The 22,624-nt window shown below is 40.2% G+C and overlaps 2 protein-coding genes across 6 annotated transcripts in view; both read left to right on the forward strand.

Moving 5' to 3' along the window:
- The first annotated feature begins 769 nt into the window (after window positions 1-769).
- Window positions 770-12,480, forward strand: nol11 (nucleolar protein 11). Its single transcript, XM_080879761.1, has 18 exons — window positions 770-936; window positions 1,599-1,712; window positions 2,324-2,380; window positions 2,980-3,128; window positions 3,249-3,306; window positions 3,425-3,566; window positions 4,089-4,295; window positions 4,903-4,979; window positions 5,441-5,564; window positions 5,682-5,773; window positions 6,139-6,204; window positions 6,316-6,500; window positions 6,746-6,871; window positions 8,872-9,093; window positions 9,284-9,362; window positions 9,467-9,559; window positions 11,729-11,836; window positions 11,969-12,480. The coding sequence occupies exons 1-18, from the start codon at window positions 790-792 to the stop codon at window positions 12,080-12,082; spliced, it is 2,160 nt and encodes a 719-aa protein (XP_080735887.1). The 5' UTR covers window positions 770-789; the 3' UTR covers window positions 12,083-12,480.
- Window positions 12,481-13,963: 1,483 nt separating this feature from the next.
- LOC308396079 (nucleosome-remodeling factor subunit BPTF-like) overlaps window positions 13,964-22,624 on the forward strand; it is a 58,568-nt gene continuing 49,907 nt past the window's right edge. For all 5 annotated transcript variants that reach the window (XM_080881140.1, XM_080881141.1, XM_080881143.1 and 2 more), the window contains exons 1-2: window positions 13,964-14,784; window positions 19,321-20,143. In XM_080881140.1, coding sequence (XP_080737266.1) covers window positions 14,211-14,784; window positions 19,321-20,143 — 1,397 coding nt within the window. In that variant the 5' untranslated portion in view covers window positions 13,964-14,210. The remainder of the gene's footprint in view (window positions 14,785-19,320; window positions 20,144-22,624) is intronic.

The raw sequence follows: 22,624 nt of genomic DNA on the forward strand, positions 1-22,624 counted from the left end.
CATTTATTTAAATCACAGTTAAAAACTTACCTGTTTGACCGAGCGTTTTTGGTTAGTTAGTGCAGATTCCCTATATTTTATCCCTACGTTATTTATCTTCTCTTGATGTACCACTGTATCAATACCCCCACCTTATATTTCTGAATACTCGGTGATTTTATCTTCTAAATTATGCTCTGATGTTTTATTTCTTATTTTATGTGCATTTTTTGTTTAACCAGCGTTTCTCATTTGTTAGCTTATTTGTACTCTGTTATGGTCTTATATCTGTTGTTTTTAACCTTGTTCTGAATCACTTTGGTGTACCTTCGGTTTTAAATGTGCAATATAAATAAAGTTGTATTGTATTGTATTGTAATATTATCAACGTTGCAAAATATGTGTGCACGTGTTTATATACAAGCACATACACAAATTCGTGATATGACATGACATAGAAAGGTGATGACTGGTGAGGAGTAGGATGAGGACTTCTTTCTACTTCTTTAATTACCGTTTTCCTTGTTTAGTTTTTGTATTATCGTAACGTGTTCAAAATAAAGCCTCATCCAATAAGTTCTATATATCTAAAATTAATCATTGGGTAAAAAAAAATATTAAAAGTGTTTTCAAATGTCTCAAAACTTAAAAAAAAATTAAGTTTTTCGTTTTTTCTTATTTCTTTCTTTTTTTTTCTTTTGGGGGGGGGGGCGCAAAACAAGATCCCGCCGCAGTGACAGAAGTCTCGTGGATCCGGTGCGTCAGTTCATCTGTATTCTCGCGAGATCCAACGAGTTCTTCTCGTCCAGCATGGCAGCGCTGTATGAAGGATACACGTTGTGTGGGCTTGTTCCAGATCAAAATCTGTCAAGTTCAGGCATTCAAGGGATCGAAGAGGAGAGAGATCGCGATCATGTCGTGGTCACGGATTCAACCAGATCAGTGACTCTGTACAAGGTAACGTTTAAAATTAGCTTTCAGGAGGCTCCCCTAACCTGGGCCAGCTGATCAGTGCGACTCGTGTTAGCATCCTCCGGTTTTCTGGCCAGCAGCGTTGGAACCAGAGCGTTAGACGAAACCGAACATGCATTTAAAGCTGTCTTATATCTTATTATGTGTCTTTTAAGTGAAACTCGGCAGTAAATGTTTTACATTGGTTTTGTAAACTTGCTATTCGAATATGACAGTCAAATGTTTGCTAAAGTTAGCTACAGACATCACAAGTCGTGTATACCTTTAAAATGTGACTTCTCTGGGGGGGGCAGCTTCAGCGGCTAACTCGTTGTTTTGCATGCGATAAAAACGGCTTGACAATAAGGCTGCATGTCTTATCCTCGTTTTCTCCAACGTGAATGAGCGTGTCAAGCCTCGTTGTTTGGATAAGCTAAACGCATTACAGTGTAGTTAAAATAGCTAAAGTTACTGCTGTGTGTGTCCTGAATAAGGTAAACTGTCTATCAGATCTTTATCAAGTCTTTTGAGATCCGTTCACAGCGGTAAAAGATGTGGTTGTAGCAAACAGTCTTTACATAACTCTGCACTGCGTGTGTATGGCTAAATAGAAGCTATGTGAAACATCACCTCTTTATTCATTATCCCTTTGTTTTATGGCCTGAAAGGTGTCAGACCAGAAGCCGCTGGGGAGCTGGACAGTGAAACAAGGACAAAAACTGACGTGCCCGGCAGTCTTCAACTCACAAACCAACGAATATGTGGCAGTAACAGACAACAAGGTAGGCTTTGGTGACTGCTTTGGTTGCTGCAGTGTCTCACTGGACACTTTTATTAGGTACATCTTACTAATACAAAGTTGGAGACTTTTTAGCCTTCAGCACTACTTTAATTCTTCGACAATGTGCTGAAAACATTACTCAGAGGTTTTGGTCTGTATAAACATGACAGTCAAAAGGTGCTTTATTAGATTGAGATCAGGTGACTGTGTGGCCCACTGGGTACAGTAAACTTACTGTAATGTTTAAGAAACCAGTTATAGATGATTTCAGCTTTGTGACATGGGGCGTTATCCTGCTAAAGTAGCCATTGACAGTTAGGTGTACTATGATGAAAAGGGGTGGATATTATCAAGAACAACCATTTAGTTACTATAAAATCGACTTGGGAGCAGAATCAGTCACTATAGGCACAATAGGTAAACACTATTTTATTTTGTGAAGGGCCAGTATCAGTCAAAAAAAAGTCTATCGGCCAAACATATATGTGCATCCCTCTTTCAATAGGCAGTATCTGTATTTCGTATATGAGATCAGTTCAAAGATGTCTCCAGTGATCTGCGTTTTCAGAATAAATTTTCATGTTGTAATGTTTTTGATGTTGTTTCTTTAAGGTGATAAGAATTTGGAAGGAAGATGACATACTATTGGACAAAGCCTTCAAAGCAACAGTAAGTCCGAACATATACATTGATGTAGACAGTAGACAGCCACCCCGCTTCTACCACCAAGAACAGAAATGAAGACTACAACAAAACACACAATCCCAGCTCTAAGGGTATCTCCTCTCCACTGGTGTAAATATTTTAGTACAGATTGTTGTAGAGTCCACTGCTCACCGTCTCCACAGCAAGACTGGTTTTAATAGTTTAATTATTTATATAGCACATTTAATTACAACAGGAGCGTTGACCAAAGTGCTGTACAAGAATACAACGTGCATAATAAAACAACTTAGAGTATTAAAAGCAAACACCAAATATGAATTAACAAACAACTCTCATGCTGTATTAAAAGCCAGTAAATAAAAATGCGTTTTAAGATAAGATTTAAAAAGATTGACAGTATGAGCCTGTCTGATGTACTTAAGACTTGGAGAGAGCAACAAAACACATAAGAACCACTGTAGACCTGCTGATGATGTTAAATTGCACATTGCTCCTAAAATTCTCAGTGGTATTTAGAGCAATTAACCTGAAAATAATGAATTAACTAGTGTGTTATTGACAGACGTGAACACTTCTGCCTTTTCCGTGTGCTTTTTCTCCAGGTTTCTTCAGATGTCTGGAAGGTTCACTGTACACATGGAGGGGAGCCTGTGGTCTTGTTTCAGAGAGGAGCTGTGAGACTGCTGGACTCTCTCCTTGCTGCTCCGCAGCAGCCCATAGAGGAGGTGCTAGCTCAAGAAGAAGCCATCAGGTCGATGTCATTTGGCAAACTTTATGTTGACCTTATTCTAGAGCTGTACTTGAGTGCAACATGTTAACTTTTAACCCCCCCCCCCCCCCCCCCCCTTTTTTTTTTTTTTTTTCTCTGCAGGTGGAGCACCATCATAGTGGCAGAGACCCAGCAGTTTATCATCATCACAACTGAACAGGTAAAATACTTGATGGGCTAAAAGTTTCAAGTGGATTTAGTTTTAAGTGCTCATTGCTTTTGCAACACAGCTAATGTCCTTGCTTTTGCCCAACATGACTGTCACTGTCTCCCCGCAGAAAGGAGAGCATTTTCTCTACTTGCAGAGACTGAACCCTAACTCTGTACAGAGGTACCGGCTTGAGAGAGAAGAACCTGGTCTCTCCCCGCTGAGCTTCTCTGCCACTTACAGGGATAAGCACATCTGCCTCCTTTATCTCTGTAAGCCACACTTTCCTGTCAGAACATTTTGAATGTTGGTGCTTGAGGCCATATGCTATGGAATTTGGAAAAGATAATTACTGGCACTGTAAGCCAGTTACAGGGGGTGGGAGTGTAAAAACGTACAGCTGTGTTCCTTCATCAGGGTCATCAACAATTATAAAAATGTGGCTTTAAAAAAAAAATGACATCCCTTAAGTAACTAAGTTTAAACTTGTACTCAAAAGGCCCCTAGTCCCCCTCCTCTGAACAGTACTGCTGAGCTGATTTGGGACACTTTTGAAGGATTAGCAGTTTAAAATAAGACGTGTAGTGAAGGTCCACTACTGTGAATAAGATCCCCTTTGCTCTCTCACTTCAGTTAGTTGTGAATGCACTCTTCTCCAATTGCTCACAGTTTGATAATCTGATGTAAATAAGTGGTGCACTCTACATGTATGAAGCTAAATTACACAAACACACAGTTGGTGAGGTATGCAGTATGTAGTATTGCTAATGTTTAAACATTTCTCTCACATTTAGACCCTAATGGTCACGTGTACCAGAGTGTGCTCTCCGTGCGGGGCCTCGGGACTGAAGAGGGGGTCCAGGCCTTACCCCTGCCCCGTAGCCTGCTGCTGGGTCTTCCTGTTGGTGATGGCCAGCTGGAGGCAGCGTCGGCCATGGCTCTGGATGAAGCCCATGTAGCTGTTGTTGGGGTTCCACATCCCTCTGCTGGAGGTGGTAAAGGTAAATGCTGTTAAATTACAATATCTAAAATAAAGATCTTTAACTCCTCTACAAGTACCATACTGTGCATGGCAAATCCTCTTGAAATTAGTCTTTTATATATCAAGGCTTTCAGTAAGCCCTTGTAGGGAGTTGGCATGGAAACAGCGGCTTTATTTTTTAGTAGCACAGTTTCACATTATCATACTGATGAAATGTAGAGCTGTTATTTTCCTACCTGCTTGTCTTTTATGTCTTAGTTAATCAGTTAAAAAGACGTAAAACTCAACTCTGCTTGTTTAGTCTTAGCTAGTTATTTCTTCTCTTTTTGCCAAGATCACAAATAATAGTAATAGCGGTGTAAACAGCTATCACTTGATGCTATGTTGTTTTGCCCTTTGTTTTTAAGTAATTAAATATAGTAAATAATGGGTTAGCTGGCCTAAATGTGGTTTCTAGTGTCTGGATTTTATTCAGTGGCTAAAGAAAAGTTCTGAAGCTGAACTGAAATGAATGCTTGGTTAACATGCTAGCTTTCTGGCCTAAAAGATATCTGTCAGATCAAAAATGAAGTATCTGATCTGGGTGTCTGTAGTTCCTGAATGTCTCTCTGCCTGTGTTATTTTAGACTTTCTTTGCATCTGGAATACCAACTTTCAGACGCTTCAGGCTGGAAAAGAGATGGCTGGAAAGATCTACGGACAGGTAGGAATGCATTGACCCAAACAGAATATAAAGTTTGTTTATTTATTTAACTGTCCTGGTTTTTGACTAGGATGAAGCAATAAATTTTAAAGCAATAATGCTACTCAGAAATTGTGACTTACATTAGTGCTAAGTCATCATTCACAATAGTAAAGCCTAATCTTTAAAAGTGACTGATTACTTCATACTCACACGACAGCAATCACACGTGCTCAGGCTTCATTGTTATTAAGTGTGGGCCAAGGTTCCCTGTCCTTCCAGCTGCTGGGTGCTGATGGAGGACTGTATGACTTTGGTAGAGCACTGTGTCTGCACTCCACTGTGACGGGGCTCACTGTCCCTTCTCACAACTTTATAGCAGTTTACAATCTTAAAACCAGTGTATTAGACACAAATATGTAGCAACAGTTTTGAACTATGTCTGCATCATCTTTATGTTGATTTTATTGTCTCTCATATAGCTTTGGAGTTATTCCAACAAGGTATTTATTCCACATGGGAAAACCCTCTCCATTATACCCTTCGAGTGCCCCAAATCTTCTCTTGCCTCTGCCCTGGGAAAATTAAAACATACAAAGACTGAAGGTGAGCTGAATCAAACATGTTATACTCTCGCTCGACTCAAAATTATATCTCTGATTCCCATTTTTACATGAGAAATTGTGTTCACTCAATACTCTTTTGTTTGTTTTTTAACCACAGAGTCGAAGACTCCGAATTCTGTGCCGTCTTGGAATAACATTCTTCACGGTGAAAAAGCTCAGCCCTCAAAATCTGCAGAAACGAGGAGGACGGTAAGTTGGATAAGTGTTTTTGCGAACTGTGAGTTTGTCATTGTCCACACTCTTGCAGAGACGAACGGCTTATGGCAGAAGCCTTAACATTGTTCCTGTTTGTAAAACCTTTATATAAAAGAGTTATATAATATGATAATGGGAAACATGTTTCTTTGTCGTTCTGTTTAAATCTCTAATGACATTAAAAGAAAAAATAATGTTGCATAACATTTGGAATTACTGAAATAAGGTACTCTAAATAGTAAGAAGAAATATTACGAACTACTGAAAAAATATAGTAATATTTATTTATTAAACTTATCTGTGAGACACCAGTGTTGTGTGGTAGATCCTTAATTTGATTCTTCTGTTTTTCCATACAGAGAACGACCCGTAAGTCCCAGTCAACAACTAATTTAACAACTGACCAAGTATTAGAGCTCATCAAGGTAAAAACGTGACTTATTTTTATGACACAGCTTTCGTTCTGTATGCTTCAGCGCAACAGAATTATACCAAACAATTCTGAATTTAAAAAATATATTTATTTTCCCTCTTAGACAGCACCAGTGGAAGAGATCCAGAAAGAGGTGGAGGGGTTCCTGACCAGGGCAGAGTTCCAGGACCTGCAGCCCTCAGTGGGACAGCTTGCATTAACCCTCGTGTCCCGGAGTCTTGCCGATCCAGCCTTCTACTCTTCTAGCACGCTGGCACAGCTGGTTCACACTCGGTGCCTTTGCCACAGGTATGTATGGCAAGTGAGATAAGGTAGATGGAAAAAATATTGACTCTCAAAACTCTTTTAGTGTGTAGAATTTATTTTATATTCTTTTAATGTAGTTTACATTTTTAATAAGGTACCATAAAATAGGTTTGTACTCTAATGTGGGAAACATGAAGGAAACCCCAAACTGTTTTCTTGCATACAGATGGAAATATTCAACGAGTGAGCAATTGAATATAACTATGTGCCGTCATTACATTCAACAGTGTGTGTCCTGACCTTGTGCTTCTGGCCCTTGAGAAGAAGGATTACTTCCTGTGTCAGCTCTGCTTGCAGTTCTTCCCTGACATTCCTGAAGCTGTTACCTGTGCCTGCCTGAAGGCATTCATCAGGTAAGACAGGCTGTTTTTAACTGTGCAACAACTTATGTACAAATTCCAGTTTATGGACAGTAAGTGATCTGCCAGTGTCCTTTGCATGCTAACGGTATTCTTACTTTTGGTATGCATACAGTTGCAGTAGTATTTTAAAGTGGACTTCCATGTTTGTCCTTATCTCTGCCACATATACACTCACTGGAGACACTGTTAAGTATACCAAAGTAGTACCAGGAATCCCCTTTTGCCTTCAGAACTGCCTTACGTAATTCTTTGTGGCGCAGATTCAAAAAGGTCCTGGAAATGTCCCTTTGAGAGTTTGGTCCGTATTGGCATAAGAGGATCACATAGTTGCTGCAGATTTGTTGGCTGTACATCCATCCTGTCTCTCTACATGCCAAAGGTGTTCTGTTGGGTTGAGCTGTGGTTACTGTGGAGCCCATTGGAGTACAGTAAACTCACTATCATGTTAAAGAAACCAATTTGAGATGGTTTGAGCTTTTTGCCATAGAATCCATTAGCACAGGGCGATATGACCAAAGATATTTATCACGATATACATTTGAAAATTTTGCGACAACGATATAACTGACGATATAATTGACACTAGACAAAACACTTTACAACTCCACAACTTTATTAGTGCAAAAAACCCATCAATGTATTTTCACTTAAAGAAGCAGCTGTTTTTTATGAAGTTATATAAAAATTCAACAGTGCAAATGCAAATTATTTGCTGACAGTTTAACCAAAAGGCATTTCCAGTGGAAATTGGCCGACATATCCTCAGCATAACCATGTATAATATCCACAAAACTTAAAAGAGGTTACGCACACACAACACTGTAATATTATGTTGAAGCACAGTACGTATCACTCCGCGAGGCTCCTGCCTACGGTAGCCGTAATGCTCCAACAATCCATCAAGCGGTGCAGGTTCGTAGCTTAGCAAAGTCGTACTAAAACATCTGACAGATTTTCAAGCGCCGTGTACGACATAAAATCGTTTCGAGGTCAGTAAACACAACCAGAATTGATACATAAGCCCCACGGGATTATAAGGGGCACTGTCGATTTTCAGAAAAATCAAAGGATTGATTTGAAGTGTGCCGTATTTTCCAAAAAACACGGTAATAACGACCTGCTCGCTAGCATGCGCTACCAAAAATAGTGCTTTGTTGTGTGTCTGATGGACGAAAGCTAAACCAGTTCCATACCACTGAAGTTGCAGCATTTTTTACAAACCAGTTCTGGTTCATCTGTTTCATTCAACGATCTGCGTTCGCCCTTCTCATTCTCCATCACCGCCATGCTTTTTCCGCCATGTGCGTATGAAAACAAAGGCACTGCGCATGCGCGTTTTACCCATATTCTATCGCGATATTTCATTTTCTTATCGTTGCCCAACATTATACTGGTATTACCCTGAATGTTATGATATGGCCCAGCCCTAGAATCCATCTTATAGTGAAGTAATAAATGCATTAAAAAAATCCAAACGGCATTGTGTATAACAGCAAAGCTATGATTTCCTCATTCTGACCTGATGACCTGCTTCATTTGAACTTTAGCAAGTCTTCTTGACCATGTATGTTTGCCTAAATACAGTGAGCAGCTGCCAAGTGATTGGCTGTTTAGATGTATGGAAGTGGCTGGTGAGTGTATCTCAAATGCAGGTGACTTTAACATGGCCATCTCAGCCACACACCTCTCACTAAAAGCAGAGAAACTCCACCCACCTGACATTCAAGCCTGCTTGTGAGATGCAATGAGTCTGAAGAAAGTAGCCTCAAAGGGCAAGGAGTTAAAATGTCTCATTTCAGAACGCTGCGGGTAAGCATAAGATAAATGATTATTATGAACTGTGAATCATGCATAGCTACCCTAGTGGAGTACGAGAATCTAAACTTAGAGATGGGAATTGGGATTATAGGTTCCCTTTAATAATCTGATTCGTGGCCTGACATAGCATTATGTTCTATTAATGCAAGTTGTTTTTGTTCTGTTTCATGCAGTATACCAGATGTTGATGCAGAGAAGGTGAGCCTGGAGCCTGACAGCGTCGAGTTTATGGAAAACCTAATCACGAGAGATCGTGCAGAGGCTGGCTTGCAGAATGGTTTTAGCCCCACTTCGTCAGTCGTCAATGACCGTCAGACCAGAGCTGAAGACGTGAAGAAGGCCTCAGCTCCTTCACAACTCAGTTGTCCAGTGGGATTACACAAGGCTGTTCTAATGTATCCTCCCAGCACTCAGACATCGTCACCATTCTGTTCTGTTGTCCTCACAGCTTCTTGCATTCAGCTTAAATATCCGACAGTCTTTGTTGTTAGTTAAGCTGCAGTTTTGCAAAGTGGTTGTGTAATAATTTAAATGTAAAAATGCATGAAAATCTAAAAGTATTGGGTCTTAACTGGAGCTGCATAGAAATGAGATCTTGCAGACACCGTACAGTGACACCTTTCTCCTCCCACACCTAAAAGATCTTTCCTCTCAACATGTCATGGTAAGTAACTGCTATCAAATTATTCCACTTCTCTAAAAAAAACTAGACAGTGCTTTAATCCCAAACAACTCTGATATTTGCCATTTTCTTTTTCTTCCAACCAGCTTTTCCTCCAGTACCTGCAATTTCTATACCTAAAATATTCCCAGGATGCTTTCCCACAGATGGAGGGATTTAGATCACCAAGTCTGAGTCAGGTTTGTATCTGTGTCCAAATAAGCAATTAGGATGGCTTTGCTTTACATGCAGTCTTCCAAGTTACAGTTTATTGAACACTTGATGTAAGCACTCAGTGCACTCTAAAAATTGCTTACCAAACTGTTGAATTTAGCAATTTGTGGAACCTCCATTGGAAGGAGGTGTTTCATGGAGCACTTTACAGCACAAGCACGAGGAGGGAATTTGGATCGTTCCTGCCCACAAAATCATTTCAGTTCATCAGTACTTTTAGGGCCGATTTAAATGAAAAGCACCTTTCAGGCCATCCCACAAATGTCTAGCTGGCATTTGTGAAACTTTCCAAACTTTATTTCTTCATTTAATTGTGTGATTAGACATCTTTGTCTTGGCTTAAGGGGCTAAAAGTTGTATCTTAATGACGAGGTGTTGACCCATTGCTTGGTATGATCCATTCTTTAAAAGAAGCACGATTGGTTGATTAAATTAAATCTAAGCAGTAATGGGCAGAATGGAAAAATAAGTACTCTTTTGTGAGTCAGTTGGGGGGGAAATTTTTGTGTTATTGATTTAAGTGGGAAATGTGAGCAAACCTGCAATGAGATCAGCCTCAAACATTATCACAATCTAACCCGCAGCATTTGGAGAATATTTCTCCTGGCTCATTTGCCTCGGATGTCGAAGCTAGGAGTGATGCCACTCATGACACGAGAGCATTCAAACAGCCTAGTTGTAAACGCAAGAAAAAATACAATTTGTTTAGTTGGTTAGCACACAGTTTTACAATTTCTTTTGCTTGCACCACTGCCGTCTTGATTTGGGGTTGGTGGGGCTGCTCCGACTGGAGGGGGCATTGCAGTTGAAAATTTCTACCACAAACTCATGTTCTATAAATGGACTGCACCGTAGTTGTTGAAGTATAGAAGTGAATTGAGCCTTGGTGTTGCCGTTGAGAAATAGCAATTCTAATGGTGGCAGATTTCAATATGTCGGTCAACTATAATCCCACAATTATATTTAGGGTTTATAAAGACAGCTGTCTCTCCAGTCTTATCTCCATCTACTTGTCTCCATCTGTGGACTATAAAAAAATTTTAAAAAAATGAAAGAGGTCAGATATTTTCTTGCATGAGTGAATCCGTCAGCGCACCTTAAATATTGGTGCAACAGCTTTGAGAAATCAGCTTGTCTGAATAATTTAAATAGTGATACTTTGAGTTTAAAAAGATGAACTGGATTGCATGAAATCTGTGTATTCCCTCTGTTGATGGGTGAAACAGGTGATGGTGTAGAGTTGTTCAGGGTCTTTGGCATTTTCTCCTCTACTTAAGAAACCCAGGAGCCTCTAAATGCCTGTGAATAACCTTTGTTTTTACCAGCCTGTAGTCCAGACCTCAAAGGGAAATGATTAAAAATCATAATAAATGTAATAATTTTCCTATAAATGTGTCACTGAGAGCAACTGTTAGTACTTAGACTCACATCTTTGGAAATTATTTATGCCTCACTCCTAATGTTTCTCTAAAGCTTCTTCCCAAGGCCCTGTAAAAGTTGTTGTGATAAAGGTATTGTTCCCACCAACCACCCTTTACATAGTTTTTAAAGAAATCTTTAGCACAGAGGTTCAGTTAGGTTTTCCAACCTGTAGTGTGGATGATTATTTCATTTGTTGAATAAAGATGTGAAAAAATTGACTGTTATTGGTTTAGTCAGATTGAGGTTGCTTATAAATACGACTTAGATGAAGCTCAGACTGCATTTTATTAGAACTCAACACATAAAAAACAATAATGCCAGGGTTCCTTGCAGCTGTGTCAGTGCAGCTATTATCTGTACGCCAAGAAATATTAAGTGACAGAAAAAACATTTTATCAACCATGCTGACAGATTTTCCTGTATGGATGCTGTGGACCTATTTTCACCTGGGTGTGGGTTAGTTCTCCCACGGCACATACACGCAGTGTAAACATTTACAAGAGAGATTAAAAGAAATGCAATCACTGGAGACGCACGATTTTTATTGCGCTTGTAATTATTTATGCCTGAATAATAAAAATACTTTACTGGAGTTTGGCACAAAATTGTTGTACACAAATTATTGAATGCAAAAAATCTGGTTTTCCTGTTGGAGCAAAACAAGAAAAGAAGAAAAAGAAATGCTCACTGTGCGTTGCTTTGTTTGATTGTAGATCATGGATTGGGTGTGTTTGCTGTTGGATGCTCATTTTACGGTGCTAGTAATGACTCCAGAAGCTAAAGGCTTGCTGCTGAACCTCCACAGCTTTGTTAAATCTCAGGTAACAAACAGTTATTCCTTTTATCTGCTCAGTAATCAGCTGCATGTTAATTTTAAAAATACCTATTTTGTGTGTCAGCATTGTGCTTATTACTGCAAGCTTATTTTAAAAAATGCTTTCTTGCATCCTCAGGTGAGACTGGTTTCTGAGCTTGGAAAAATTGAGGGAAGCCTTCAAGAACTCCGTAAAATGAAGGCGAAGGAGAGCATCGGACAGTACTCCATTGAAATCATTGAGCTGTTTTAGAATGTGTACAAAATAATTTTAATCATTCATAACACCATCTTCTTCCAACCTTTTAGATAAAATGATTTCACGGTTATTATTCTTGAGTGCTTTTTTTTTTGCCACAGACGTTTGCTATCCAGATGTGTAGGCCTTGAAAAAGTTGCGGCTCTCTTTTAACCATGTTTTAACTTGTTTAAGTCGTCAAAATATTTGACAATTCGCTTAATTTCTGGTTTTGTAAAAGTTTAATGCAGAAGCCACCTCATGCAACAGTATGGTGTGAGATTGTAATGTTAATATTGGGGCTTTGCCTTTAGAACTGTGAGAGTTGATGACTTATTTTTGTATGTGTCATTACACAGCTGAAAACTGTTGTGAAAACCTTTTATGTTTAATATTAAAAAAGATGATGAACACATGTGAATTCATTTGTCTTTATTTTTATTAAAAGCTGCTGTCAGATATCAGCTTAATTAAAGTTTTAGGTTTAAAAGTTTGTAGTGTTCATTTTGACTAAGATTAAAATATCACTTTCATTAAGTGTACTAAAATATATAAATATATATAATGTACTGTATGTGGAAGTAGGTGAAAAGAAAACTGTTATGGCTGTTACTGAGGGTGAGCATTTAGCAAGATTTTGAGTGAAACTCCAGTTGAATTGTAGTTTTCTTCCATCAATGAATGTGGTGCTAAAAAGTAAAGATGAATAAATCTAGATGAGGGCAATCGATTGGTGTTTCCATTATTTCCCGCCAATAATCAACGCAAACTTATCTTCGTGGTGAAAGAAAAGAACGATTCGTTGTCGGCAGGATTCGAACCTGCGCGGGGAGACCCCAATGGATTTCTAGTCCATCGCCTTAACCACTCGGCCACGACAACCGTTACTCACACCTGTCTATTAGAACCAATATCACACTACACAACCACGTAGCTATTGCCTAGTTGAGTTTTGTATTACAGGATAATATGAGGTAAAAAATACACTTTTCTGTATGTTTAGCCGTTCTGCGGTAAGGTTATGTTCCGTCTGCTGGTGAATTAGCAATCCAAAGTGACAGAAAAAACGGACAGAAAAGATTAAAAAATCAAGTTAACCTATACAAGTTGTAAAGTCAACCCAGAGGGTAACAAGTTACAACTATTACGCTGTACATACTGTACATACTTTAAAGGCTAATAAGCACTACTACTTTTTAAGTTAACTGACTACACTGGCAAACAATGCGTAACGATTTTAAAGTTATATAATATACATTCGTATCTTAAATAAATTGCAGCTGCTCTCACACATTCGTGGTATTTTCAAAGTGATTGGTGTGTGGTATTAACTTTAATGAGCGCATATTTGTGTCCATTTACAAGAGCTTAATGTCGGACGCATTATCTTCTCGCCTCGCTTTGCAGTGACGACGATGGCGACAGGGCCGAAAATGAATTATTATGTTTTACTGAGTGCACTCAACCCACCTGAGATTAAAACCACACAACAGAAGCACCAAACACTAATAAAGTACTATTGACGGACAGCTTTTGCATGGATAACCAATTTTATGAACTAGCACGGCAATTTCGTCTATTGTGGAATAGTGAGTCACGTGATCTCGAATAGACTCAGGCCTGCTAAGATCAAGTTCGAGAATGACGCTATCACTTCCGTGTATGCTACAGCGACGTCCTTAAGGCGAAATCGCTTAAATCTCTTTTTTAAATGTATGGCCTCCCACTGTGGCATTAAAAATAATATTCTGCATTTTAAACGGCTGCTCTGCTCTGTTCAACTGGGTATATAGTCAGTGTTTTAATTTTTTGCTTTTAGTTGCTTTTATTTTGAAGGAGCTAGCGCTCTACGTCTGCTTTGAGCCACTGTTAACCTGAGTTTTAGCTTGACGCAGTTTTGGGGCCTGCTGTGTTTTCAACGGAGGGAGAGTGGTGAAGAAAAATGGCGTCTGCAGGCGACCCAGAGCGGGACACCGGCCATTCAGTTTGAGCTTTCCGCTCACAAATAGAGACTGGGGGTTGGTGGGGACCTATCTGGAACCGTCGCCAGATCTGTTGGCCTTTTCTTCCCCGTTTTTCTCCGGTGTGCGTCGCTCGTTCAAGCAGCGAGATTGAAGCGGAACAGAAGATACTCTCTCCCACAATGAGAGGGAGAAGAGGAAGGCCGCCCAAACAAGCAGCAGTGATGCGGGAAGGTTCACCCGGGCCAGTCCGTGGCTCTCGAGGCGGCAGGAGTAGAGGGATGCGTGGACGGGGAAGGGGCAGAGGAAGGGGTCGGGGACGGGGTGCAAGTGGGGGTGTTTGTGGCACTGGCTCTGTGGAGGTAGATACAGAAATCTCCGGTCGAGAGAACTTTCATTCGTCCCGGGGCCGCAGGAAAGTTGGAGCCTCCACCACCGCCGCTACCGCTGCATCGCGGGGCAGAGGAGGCAGAGGTAGAGGCAGGGGGTCTAGAGGCGGCCGCGGCAGTAGAGGCGGAGTGAGGCGGCCTCAAACCAAGGTGGTCTACGACGACAACAGCGACGAGGAGGATGATAATTTAAGCTACAGATCAGACGAAGATGAACTCCTGAACGACAACCCTTCGTCGGATCTTGAAGAAGAGGAGGCCTTGGGAAACGACTCTGACTATGTGGAGGAACTACCAGATGATGATGATGCCAGCTACTGTACCGAGAGTAGTTTTAGAAGCCACAGCACACTCGGGAGCACCCCAGGTAAGTTCGTTTGCAGGTGCACGCACTTTAGGAAACCGGGTTTTGCAGTACTTAAAGTGTGCATTATATTTTTAGCTCAGTACAGAAACCAAGCCGCATTGTTCAAAATGGAGCTTGCACTCAGAAACAGGCCTTTGTTTACCCCGTGCTCCTGATCGCTGGTTTGCAAATCTGCTCCACGCTTTAACCGGCTCTCGTGCTTTTGACTTTTGAAGGATCAGCACATTTCTGTTATTAATTTGTAATTAATAAATTTTTTTGTTCGTGCTCTCGTGCACGGTATTACCACGCGCGCTGCCTTGGATTTCTTTTCATACGCACCGAGAAATAGGATGCACGAAAAGCGTTTGTTACTTTATATTCATTCATTCACCTTTTCCCCAAAAATGTGTGCGTATTAATGAAACTTTGTACAAAGAGAGACGCTGTAGCCAAACACGTGTTTTGTAAATATTGTCTCCAGTTTGTAGCGGATTTATCGGGCATTGTTGTGCTTTTTCCACGTGAAGTGCAGTAAGTGTTCGTAGTAAAAGAGCAGTTTAAAGATTTTTATGCACAGTCGGTAGACCTTACTCAGGCTTTTTACAGGGCATTTGCACAAGACATATTTTCGTTCATATTGCTGCCAAATGAGTTTGACAGGCGTTTGTTTTGAAGAGAACCGCTCTTTCTTTCACTTGTTGCAAACAGCAGCTCATTACGTAGTCGACGTTACCATAGTAACCACTCATGTTTATCAATTAAGGGCTTTGAATTCATCTCTTTTCCACTTAATGATCACTTTAATAAAGTTGTGCGCGCAAAAATTAGTTGACACTCCTGTAATGCAATGCAATGCATTAGAAACAGTATGCCAACTACTGGAAGTAATTCTAGATAGGATTAGGAGGACTCAGGAGTGCATTCCAGTATGTCCAACAGCACAAGCTTGTGCTTATGCAGATCTCTGAAAAGAAATAATAGAATTTGGATTTTATTCTTTTACATATAAATATTTTTTCCACTTTTGTCTGCAGTGGTCAGGATTCATTTTTCAAAGGATACACCCATAATTTTCGACTTTCTATTAATCTGTTTACTTTTGCTATAGATGTGTGAACATGGCAGCATTGTGTCCCTACCCTGAATGTGCTTTCGAAGGACTAATAGCAACAGACAAGCATCATTCAGTCCACTGGCTGACACATATTGTAAATTCAAACACATTGCATATGCCAGTCCACCATTTGTGGACTCAATCCCTGTGTTTGATGCTCAGTTAAACCTCCTGCCTGCCGTTATTGGACCATTTAATTGTTTTATTGCTGTAGTCTCTGTTTACCCATCACCTCTAAACCACAGTACAATATCAGGCCAACCATACATACAGCTGCTAAAAAGTGACTAGCACACTTACACCAATTGTACAGTATGACAGGCAATGCTGATAATCGAGTTATTTATTTGGGTTTTGAAAGAAAACCTCATGTCAAACTTAAGAGCCTGTGAGATCTGCACGCACTATTGTGTATTCATGTAATGCAAATGTTATAAAAACAGTGTACTTAAAGTAATACTACACTGATTATACATATTTAATACATCCAGTGGGATAAAAACAATGACTTACAAATAATTTAAAGCCTACATATAAAAAATAGTCTTAAAAAATCATATCATACTTTTTAATCACGTGTTTGAAAGGTGGAAGTTGGGGCAAAGAAAGACTGGAAAATGCCTGGAGGAAAAAGGAGTTTGTAGAACATCTCACAACTAATGATGTTAATGTTTGTAACATGGGTGGCTATAAAGCATCCCCAGGAGACTGAGTCTTGATCAAATATAGGGAGGGTTTGAGCACTCTGCAAGACTGTATGGACAAAATAGTAAAGAATTTGTGCATAATTAAATTCAAATACTCGAGGAATCTGGTGAAATCTCTGTATGCCGTGGATGAGGCCAAAAAGCAATAGGAGTGGCCATGACGGCGAAATGCATTTTTAAAGAAACCAAAAAAAGAGATGATTTTAGTGTAGAAATGATTGAATGGTCTCAGAAACACTTGTGAACATCAGTGTGATCTTGAACATAGTTTGTCACTGGAGCCCAAAAGTTAAAACTCTACTATGTAAAGAAGGAAAAAAAACCAACCCTCAATAACAAGATCCTGACCTGAAGTCATTTAAGAGTGAGGTGAAGTGGAAAACGGGTTTGATCTGTCAAAATCTGAATTTCTTCATAGGAAATCATGACTAAAGAATTGGGGAATTATCAAGTTTGTTATTAGTGCGCAATGCAAATGTTCATCCATCCATCCAACCATCCTTCTGTGCCTTTGTCTGTCATCTATCTATCTATCTATTACTAGAAGGCAGTGCTGAAAAACCTGCCTACAGTCTGGGTCTGTCACCAAATAAGAGGAGCTTTATGAGATGAAAAAAGCAACAAAGGAACAGCTTAACTCTTATGTATATGCAGCAAAGTGGAAAAGTATTTGGCTTCCAAAACTACAACAGTCTGTCTCCCCAGTTCCCCAAACACTCACCACATGCCGTTAAAAGAAGAGGTGATACAATCCTTTGAGAAACGGTCCCGTGTGCCGACTTTGTTGAAATGCAGGCTTAAAATTTTAAACGAGTATATTTTTAAAATGATAAAGAAGAAATACACATTGTCAGCTATATATTTTTGTATTAGTGCTACATTCAAACAAATATAGATTTTTAAAAATATGTTTAAATCCTACATCCTGCTTTTTCTTACATTTTACACAGTGTCATGTAGGGCTGGGCGATATGACCCAAAATTCATATCTCGATATTTTTTAGCTGGATGGCGATATAAGATATATCTCGATATATTTTTTTAAAGCCATAAAGTAAGAACAAAAAGAGAGTTCTTAGTCAAAGCTGTGTCCCAGATGTCACACAGGCACTTTTATTAACATAGAGCAGATGTACATAACATTTACTCAAAAATAAATTATGAGCATTTATTAAATAATAATGCTCCATAAATAAAAGAAAACAATGTTGTTTTTGTGCATAACAAAAAGCTCACAATTGTGCAGTCAAAATGTAAACTAAAAGACGCTGAGCACAATAACAAAGACAGATTTCACAGCTGCTCTGTTCCCAACTTGTACTGCGTGACTGACAGCCTTGAGTTTGAAATCCTCTTCGTAACCACGTCTCATAACAGGTGCCATTTATGGTCCTTATACACAGTAGGGTAATATTACGTTGAAGCACAGTACGTATCACTCCGCGAGGCTCAGCCGTAATGCTCCGACAATCCATCAAGCGGTGCAGCTTCGTAGCTTACCAAAGTCGTACTAAAACATTTTTTGACAGATTGCTGAGCGCTGTGTTCCACATAAAATCGGTTCGCGGCCATCAAGCACAACCCGAATTCATACATAAGGCGCGCTGTCAACTTTTGAGAAAATGAAAGGATTTTAGTCCGTGCAGCACCTCTGGGCTGCATGGCGTTAGCGTGGTTAGCTAGCTAACACATTGACGCCGTCCAGCCCCACGCACGGGGCGATGCGCAGTAACTCGTTAACGGAGATTTGCCGTGTCCATCTTGTCGCTTCCTGCAGGTGAAGCGATGGGGGAGGAGGGGGAGTTGTGTTCAGTGAAGGAGAGGCGAGGCCGAGTAACGTTGCGTAAAGACGAAAGTGGACGAAAGAGAGGCAAACTTGCGGCTCCACAAGTATAATTATAACGTAACATAGACTATATCGATATAAACGATATTGTCACATCTTATATCTCGTATAAAAATATATCGATATGTTTTAAAAACTCGATATATCGCCCAGCTCTAGTGTCATGTTTATTTAGTTATTCTTTCAGATGGGTCTGTAGGCAGAGATTGTCCAGAATGAATACCCAGGTTTAGTACATGCAGCTTATGCTGCAACACCTGCACACATTTCCTCAACAGTAACAAAAGCAGGCTTATAAATCAACTTGGAGCATTTAGTGTGTTTATCCTAAGACAAGGATATTTTTGTCAGCCTTTAAGATCACTTCCCCAGCTCTTCACACTTGGTTACAAATAGCCCAGCTCACATCCATACTAGCTTGTGATTCCTCAAAATTCCTCACATCTCCTGTTTCTATTTGTAAGGGGAGGGTGCAAAGTTCTATTACTGTTGTGTTATTGCATCCGTTTTTTTTATTAGAGGAGATTATTGGGCTTGGAGCTCACCAGTTGCACTCATAGCACTTAAAAGATGCTTCTTGTGGGTTCTCCTGTAGCGGAAATTATAAGAAGGAATCTCCACAGATTGCTCTGGGTTTGCCAAGGGCATCTCTCTGTGGCTGTGTTACTGCAGACAGTTTATTCTTGCAAAATTACAGAGCAAAGTCAATAAGACCTTAAGGGTGTTGCTACATTAAGGTATAAGGATGTAATGACTAACGGTAAACTGCATACAGTGTAGCTCGTTACAGTTTGGTGTCGTGTTTGTAATGTTTTTTTTGTGATTTTGGCTTTTTCACCACATCTCTCATCTCTCCTGACTTTTTTCCCCTTTTTTTTCTTGCATAGGCCGGAAAAAGACTCGGACACTGCAACCACGGTCACCTATTCATGAGGCAAAGGACATTCCTTCCTTGGAGCTTCCCAAGTCCTCTGAGGACCTCCTTGTTCCTACCTCACAGCTCCTCAACGTGTCTGCCGTCTACGAGGTGCTCCGCAACTTTGGCACAGTTTTACGGCTCTCTCCGTTCCGTTTTGAGGATTTCTGTGCAGCTTTGGCCAGCCAAGAGCAATGCACGCTGTTGGCAGAGACCCACGTCTCCTTGCTCAAAGCTATTCTCAGAGAAGAGGACACTTCTAACACCACATTTGGTCCCACTGACGTGAAGGACTCCGTTAACTCCACTCTGTATTTTGTGGATGGTATGACTTGGCCGGAGGTGGTGCGGGCGTACTGTGAGAGTGACCCAGAGTACCGGCACATTTTACCTTTCCAGGAAAATGAGGATTACCCTTACGGACCATTGGATAGCAAAATTAAAGTTCTTCAGTTTTTGGTGGACCAGTTCCTGGCAACCAACATTGCCCGAGAGGAGCTTATGTCAGAGGGGGTGGTAGCGTACGACGACCACTGCAGGGTGTGCCATCGCCTTGGTGACCTGCTGTGCTGTGAGACATGTTCAGCTGTATACCATCTGGAGTGTGTCAAGCCGCCACTGCAGGAAGTACCAGAGGACGAGTGGCAGTGCGAGGTGTGTGTGGCACACAAGGTACCCGGTGTGGCGGACAGCATCCCAGAAGTGCAGAAGAGCAGACCATTTATTCGTCAACTACCGATTGGCTACGACCGACACCACCGTAAATACTGGTTTTTGAATCGCCGCGTTATCGTGTAAGTTCACATTGTTTCATGTTATGCTGTTGCACAGGATTGAACAGTGACACGTGGCTTCATTTTGTAAGCTGATGTACGTTGATAATATGAGATTTATTTCTTTAGTTATTTCTCAAAGTTTCCAAAAGACACAGCAGTTTTGACACAGTTTGACATTTCTTCTGAGGGGGGTTCATACATTGCGAAACTGAGACCGAAATCACGATTTCCATTTTCTTATACTGTAATACCTATCTAGAGTCAAGCAAACTCTATCGCTTAGTCAAAGCGTGCTGTTCTGGTGAAATCGGTAATTTTTCAGAAAAAACATCAGAGTAATAGAGTTTATTAATTTTTTTCATGGTCCAATAATGACCTAATAATCAGGCTTTCCATAAAATACCTTTTTAACATTTTCTTTTTTTAAATAAACCTCTCAAAAAACTGATCTGAGCTGAAACCGTGGCTCAAAACCTGAGATATGAATCATACTGTAAACTACTAATACAAAACAAAGACACAGGTGCCAGACGTTTGTGGTTTATCTCAACGAAAGAGCATTTGTTTGTTCGACTAGTGTTCTTTAAAGCACTTTAATCCACTCTAAGGCAGAGTCTCCAACTTGGTGTCGTATCAAAGTGGGAGTGTTGATGAGTGTCACAAACCATATGCACATAGACTTATAAAGAACATCACAGGGAAGCACAATATGCCCATTAATCCCTTAATGTGCTTTCTGTACAGTTTTTCTTCTTAGTACGATATGTACTCTAACTACTATGTCGTGTTTTGGGGTCTGTTTGGTTAATCACAGCCACTTATGAACAGATTGGCATCAGTGATTGACATCATCTTTGTTCCAGCCTGTAGGTGTTAATCTTTAAAAAAAAAAAGACCTGCACTATATTCAACATGCACTTAACTCGGCTGATTTAAAAACAGAATATTGTCACAAGTTTATTCCTGAGCATGACTGAGAGTATAGCATAACCACAGAATCATTCACAAACTCTAGATCGGGGTGTCAAACATAAGGCCCGGGGGCCCTAATCGGCCCAGCAAAGACTCCAATGCGGTCCAGTGGACAGCTTTAGAAAATGTGAAGAAGTGCATAGATTTTGAACTTTTAACTCTCTAAGTTTTACAGCTTTTCCAATTGAGAAATACCCCCACCGCTCATTGCAATCAGTACTAAACCAAAGTACACGGACATTTTCTTTGAATCAATGAAAACTTTATAATCTAAATTTATAATTGCAGGACAGTCTGAGCAATGAAATACCAGAAGCTTCTCTATAACTTTTTTTTTTTTTTTATAAATGTCATGTGCAATAAATTGAAGTGCTCATATAATGCTTTTTACCCTTTTTCCCCTTTGGTTAAGGGTGCTATAACTTTCTTTTGTGTCTTTGCAAAATCATTGTAGAAACTAAAACTACAAAAAGTCAGATCAAAAGAGGTTAGTCTTTCCTACAGAAGACCCTGCTTTTGAAATGGCTCGTATTGCAGTCCAGTGTTTTCTTCAGTGAGTTATCTATGTGATTATGTGCTGCATTTGCACAGTGCCTCACTTTGCATCTAGTTTAGCACAACTCACACACAGAAACAAGGCGCTTCCTCTTAGGCCCCATTTTTTAATGACTTGGTAGAGCACATTACATCTTCTGTGGTCGGCTGCAAGACAGAACACAAGAGTTTTCATGCACTTCTGGCATCCACGAAACCGAGGATCTAATGGGTAATTTTTATTTTTATGGCAATGTCTTCATATCAATAGGACATACTGGCATGTTAGGTGGCTAAGTTGGCTAGCATTAACATAACTGTTGATTACTTGCCCACAGGCAGCACCTGTGTCAAAACAATGATGCTCAGGTGCCCTTAAGGAGCTACAGAGGAAGAAGTAAGCAGGAACACGTCAACCAGAGAGCATAAAATGTCAAAGAAACTTGTAGCAACTACAGGCAAAGTAGATTAGCAACTTTTCCCAACTGCGATTAAAGCAGCCATGATAACACTGATTGCCATATGAAAGGGTGGCGAATACATTAGTAGATTATCTAGATTACCGGTACTGGAAAGTTGAGCAGGGCGATATGACCTAAGACACATAAGGCACACGGGATTATAAGGGGCACTGTCGGTTTTCAGAAAAATCAAAGAATTGATTTTAAGTGTGCCGCATTTTCCAAAAAACACGGTAATAACGACGGCCCACCAGCATGCTCTACCAAAAATAGTGCTTTGTTGTGTATCTGACGGAGGAAAGCTAAACCAGTTCCACACCACTGAGGTTGCAGCATTTTTACAAACCAGTTCTGGTTTATCTGTTTCATTCAACGATCTGCGTTCGCGCAGATGTAAACAAAGGCACTGTGCATGCGCGTTTTACCCATATTCTGTGGCAGTATTTCATTTTCTTATCGTTGCCCAACATTATTACCGGTATTACCGTGAACGGTATGGTATGGCCCAGCCCTACTGGAAAGTCCACTAATG

Source organism: Rhamphochromis sp. 'chilingali', assembly GCF_963969265.1.
Source record: "Rhamphochromis sp. 'chilingali' genome assembly, chromosome: 4".
In the NCBI taxonomy this organism is placed as follows: Eukaryota; Metazoa; Chordata; class Actinopteri; order Cichliformes; family Cichlidae; genus Rhamphochromis; species Rhamphochromis sp. 'chilingali'.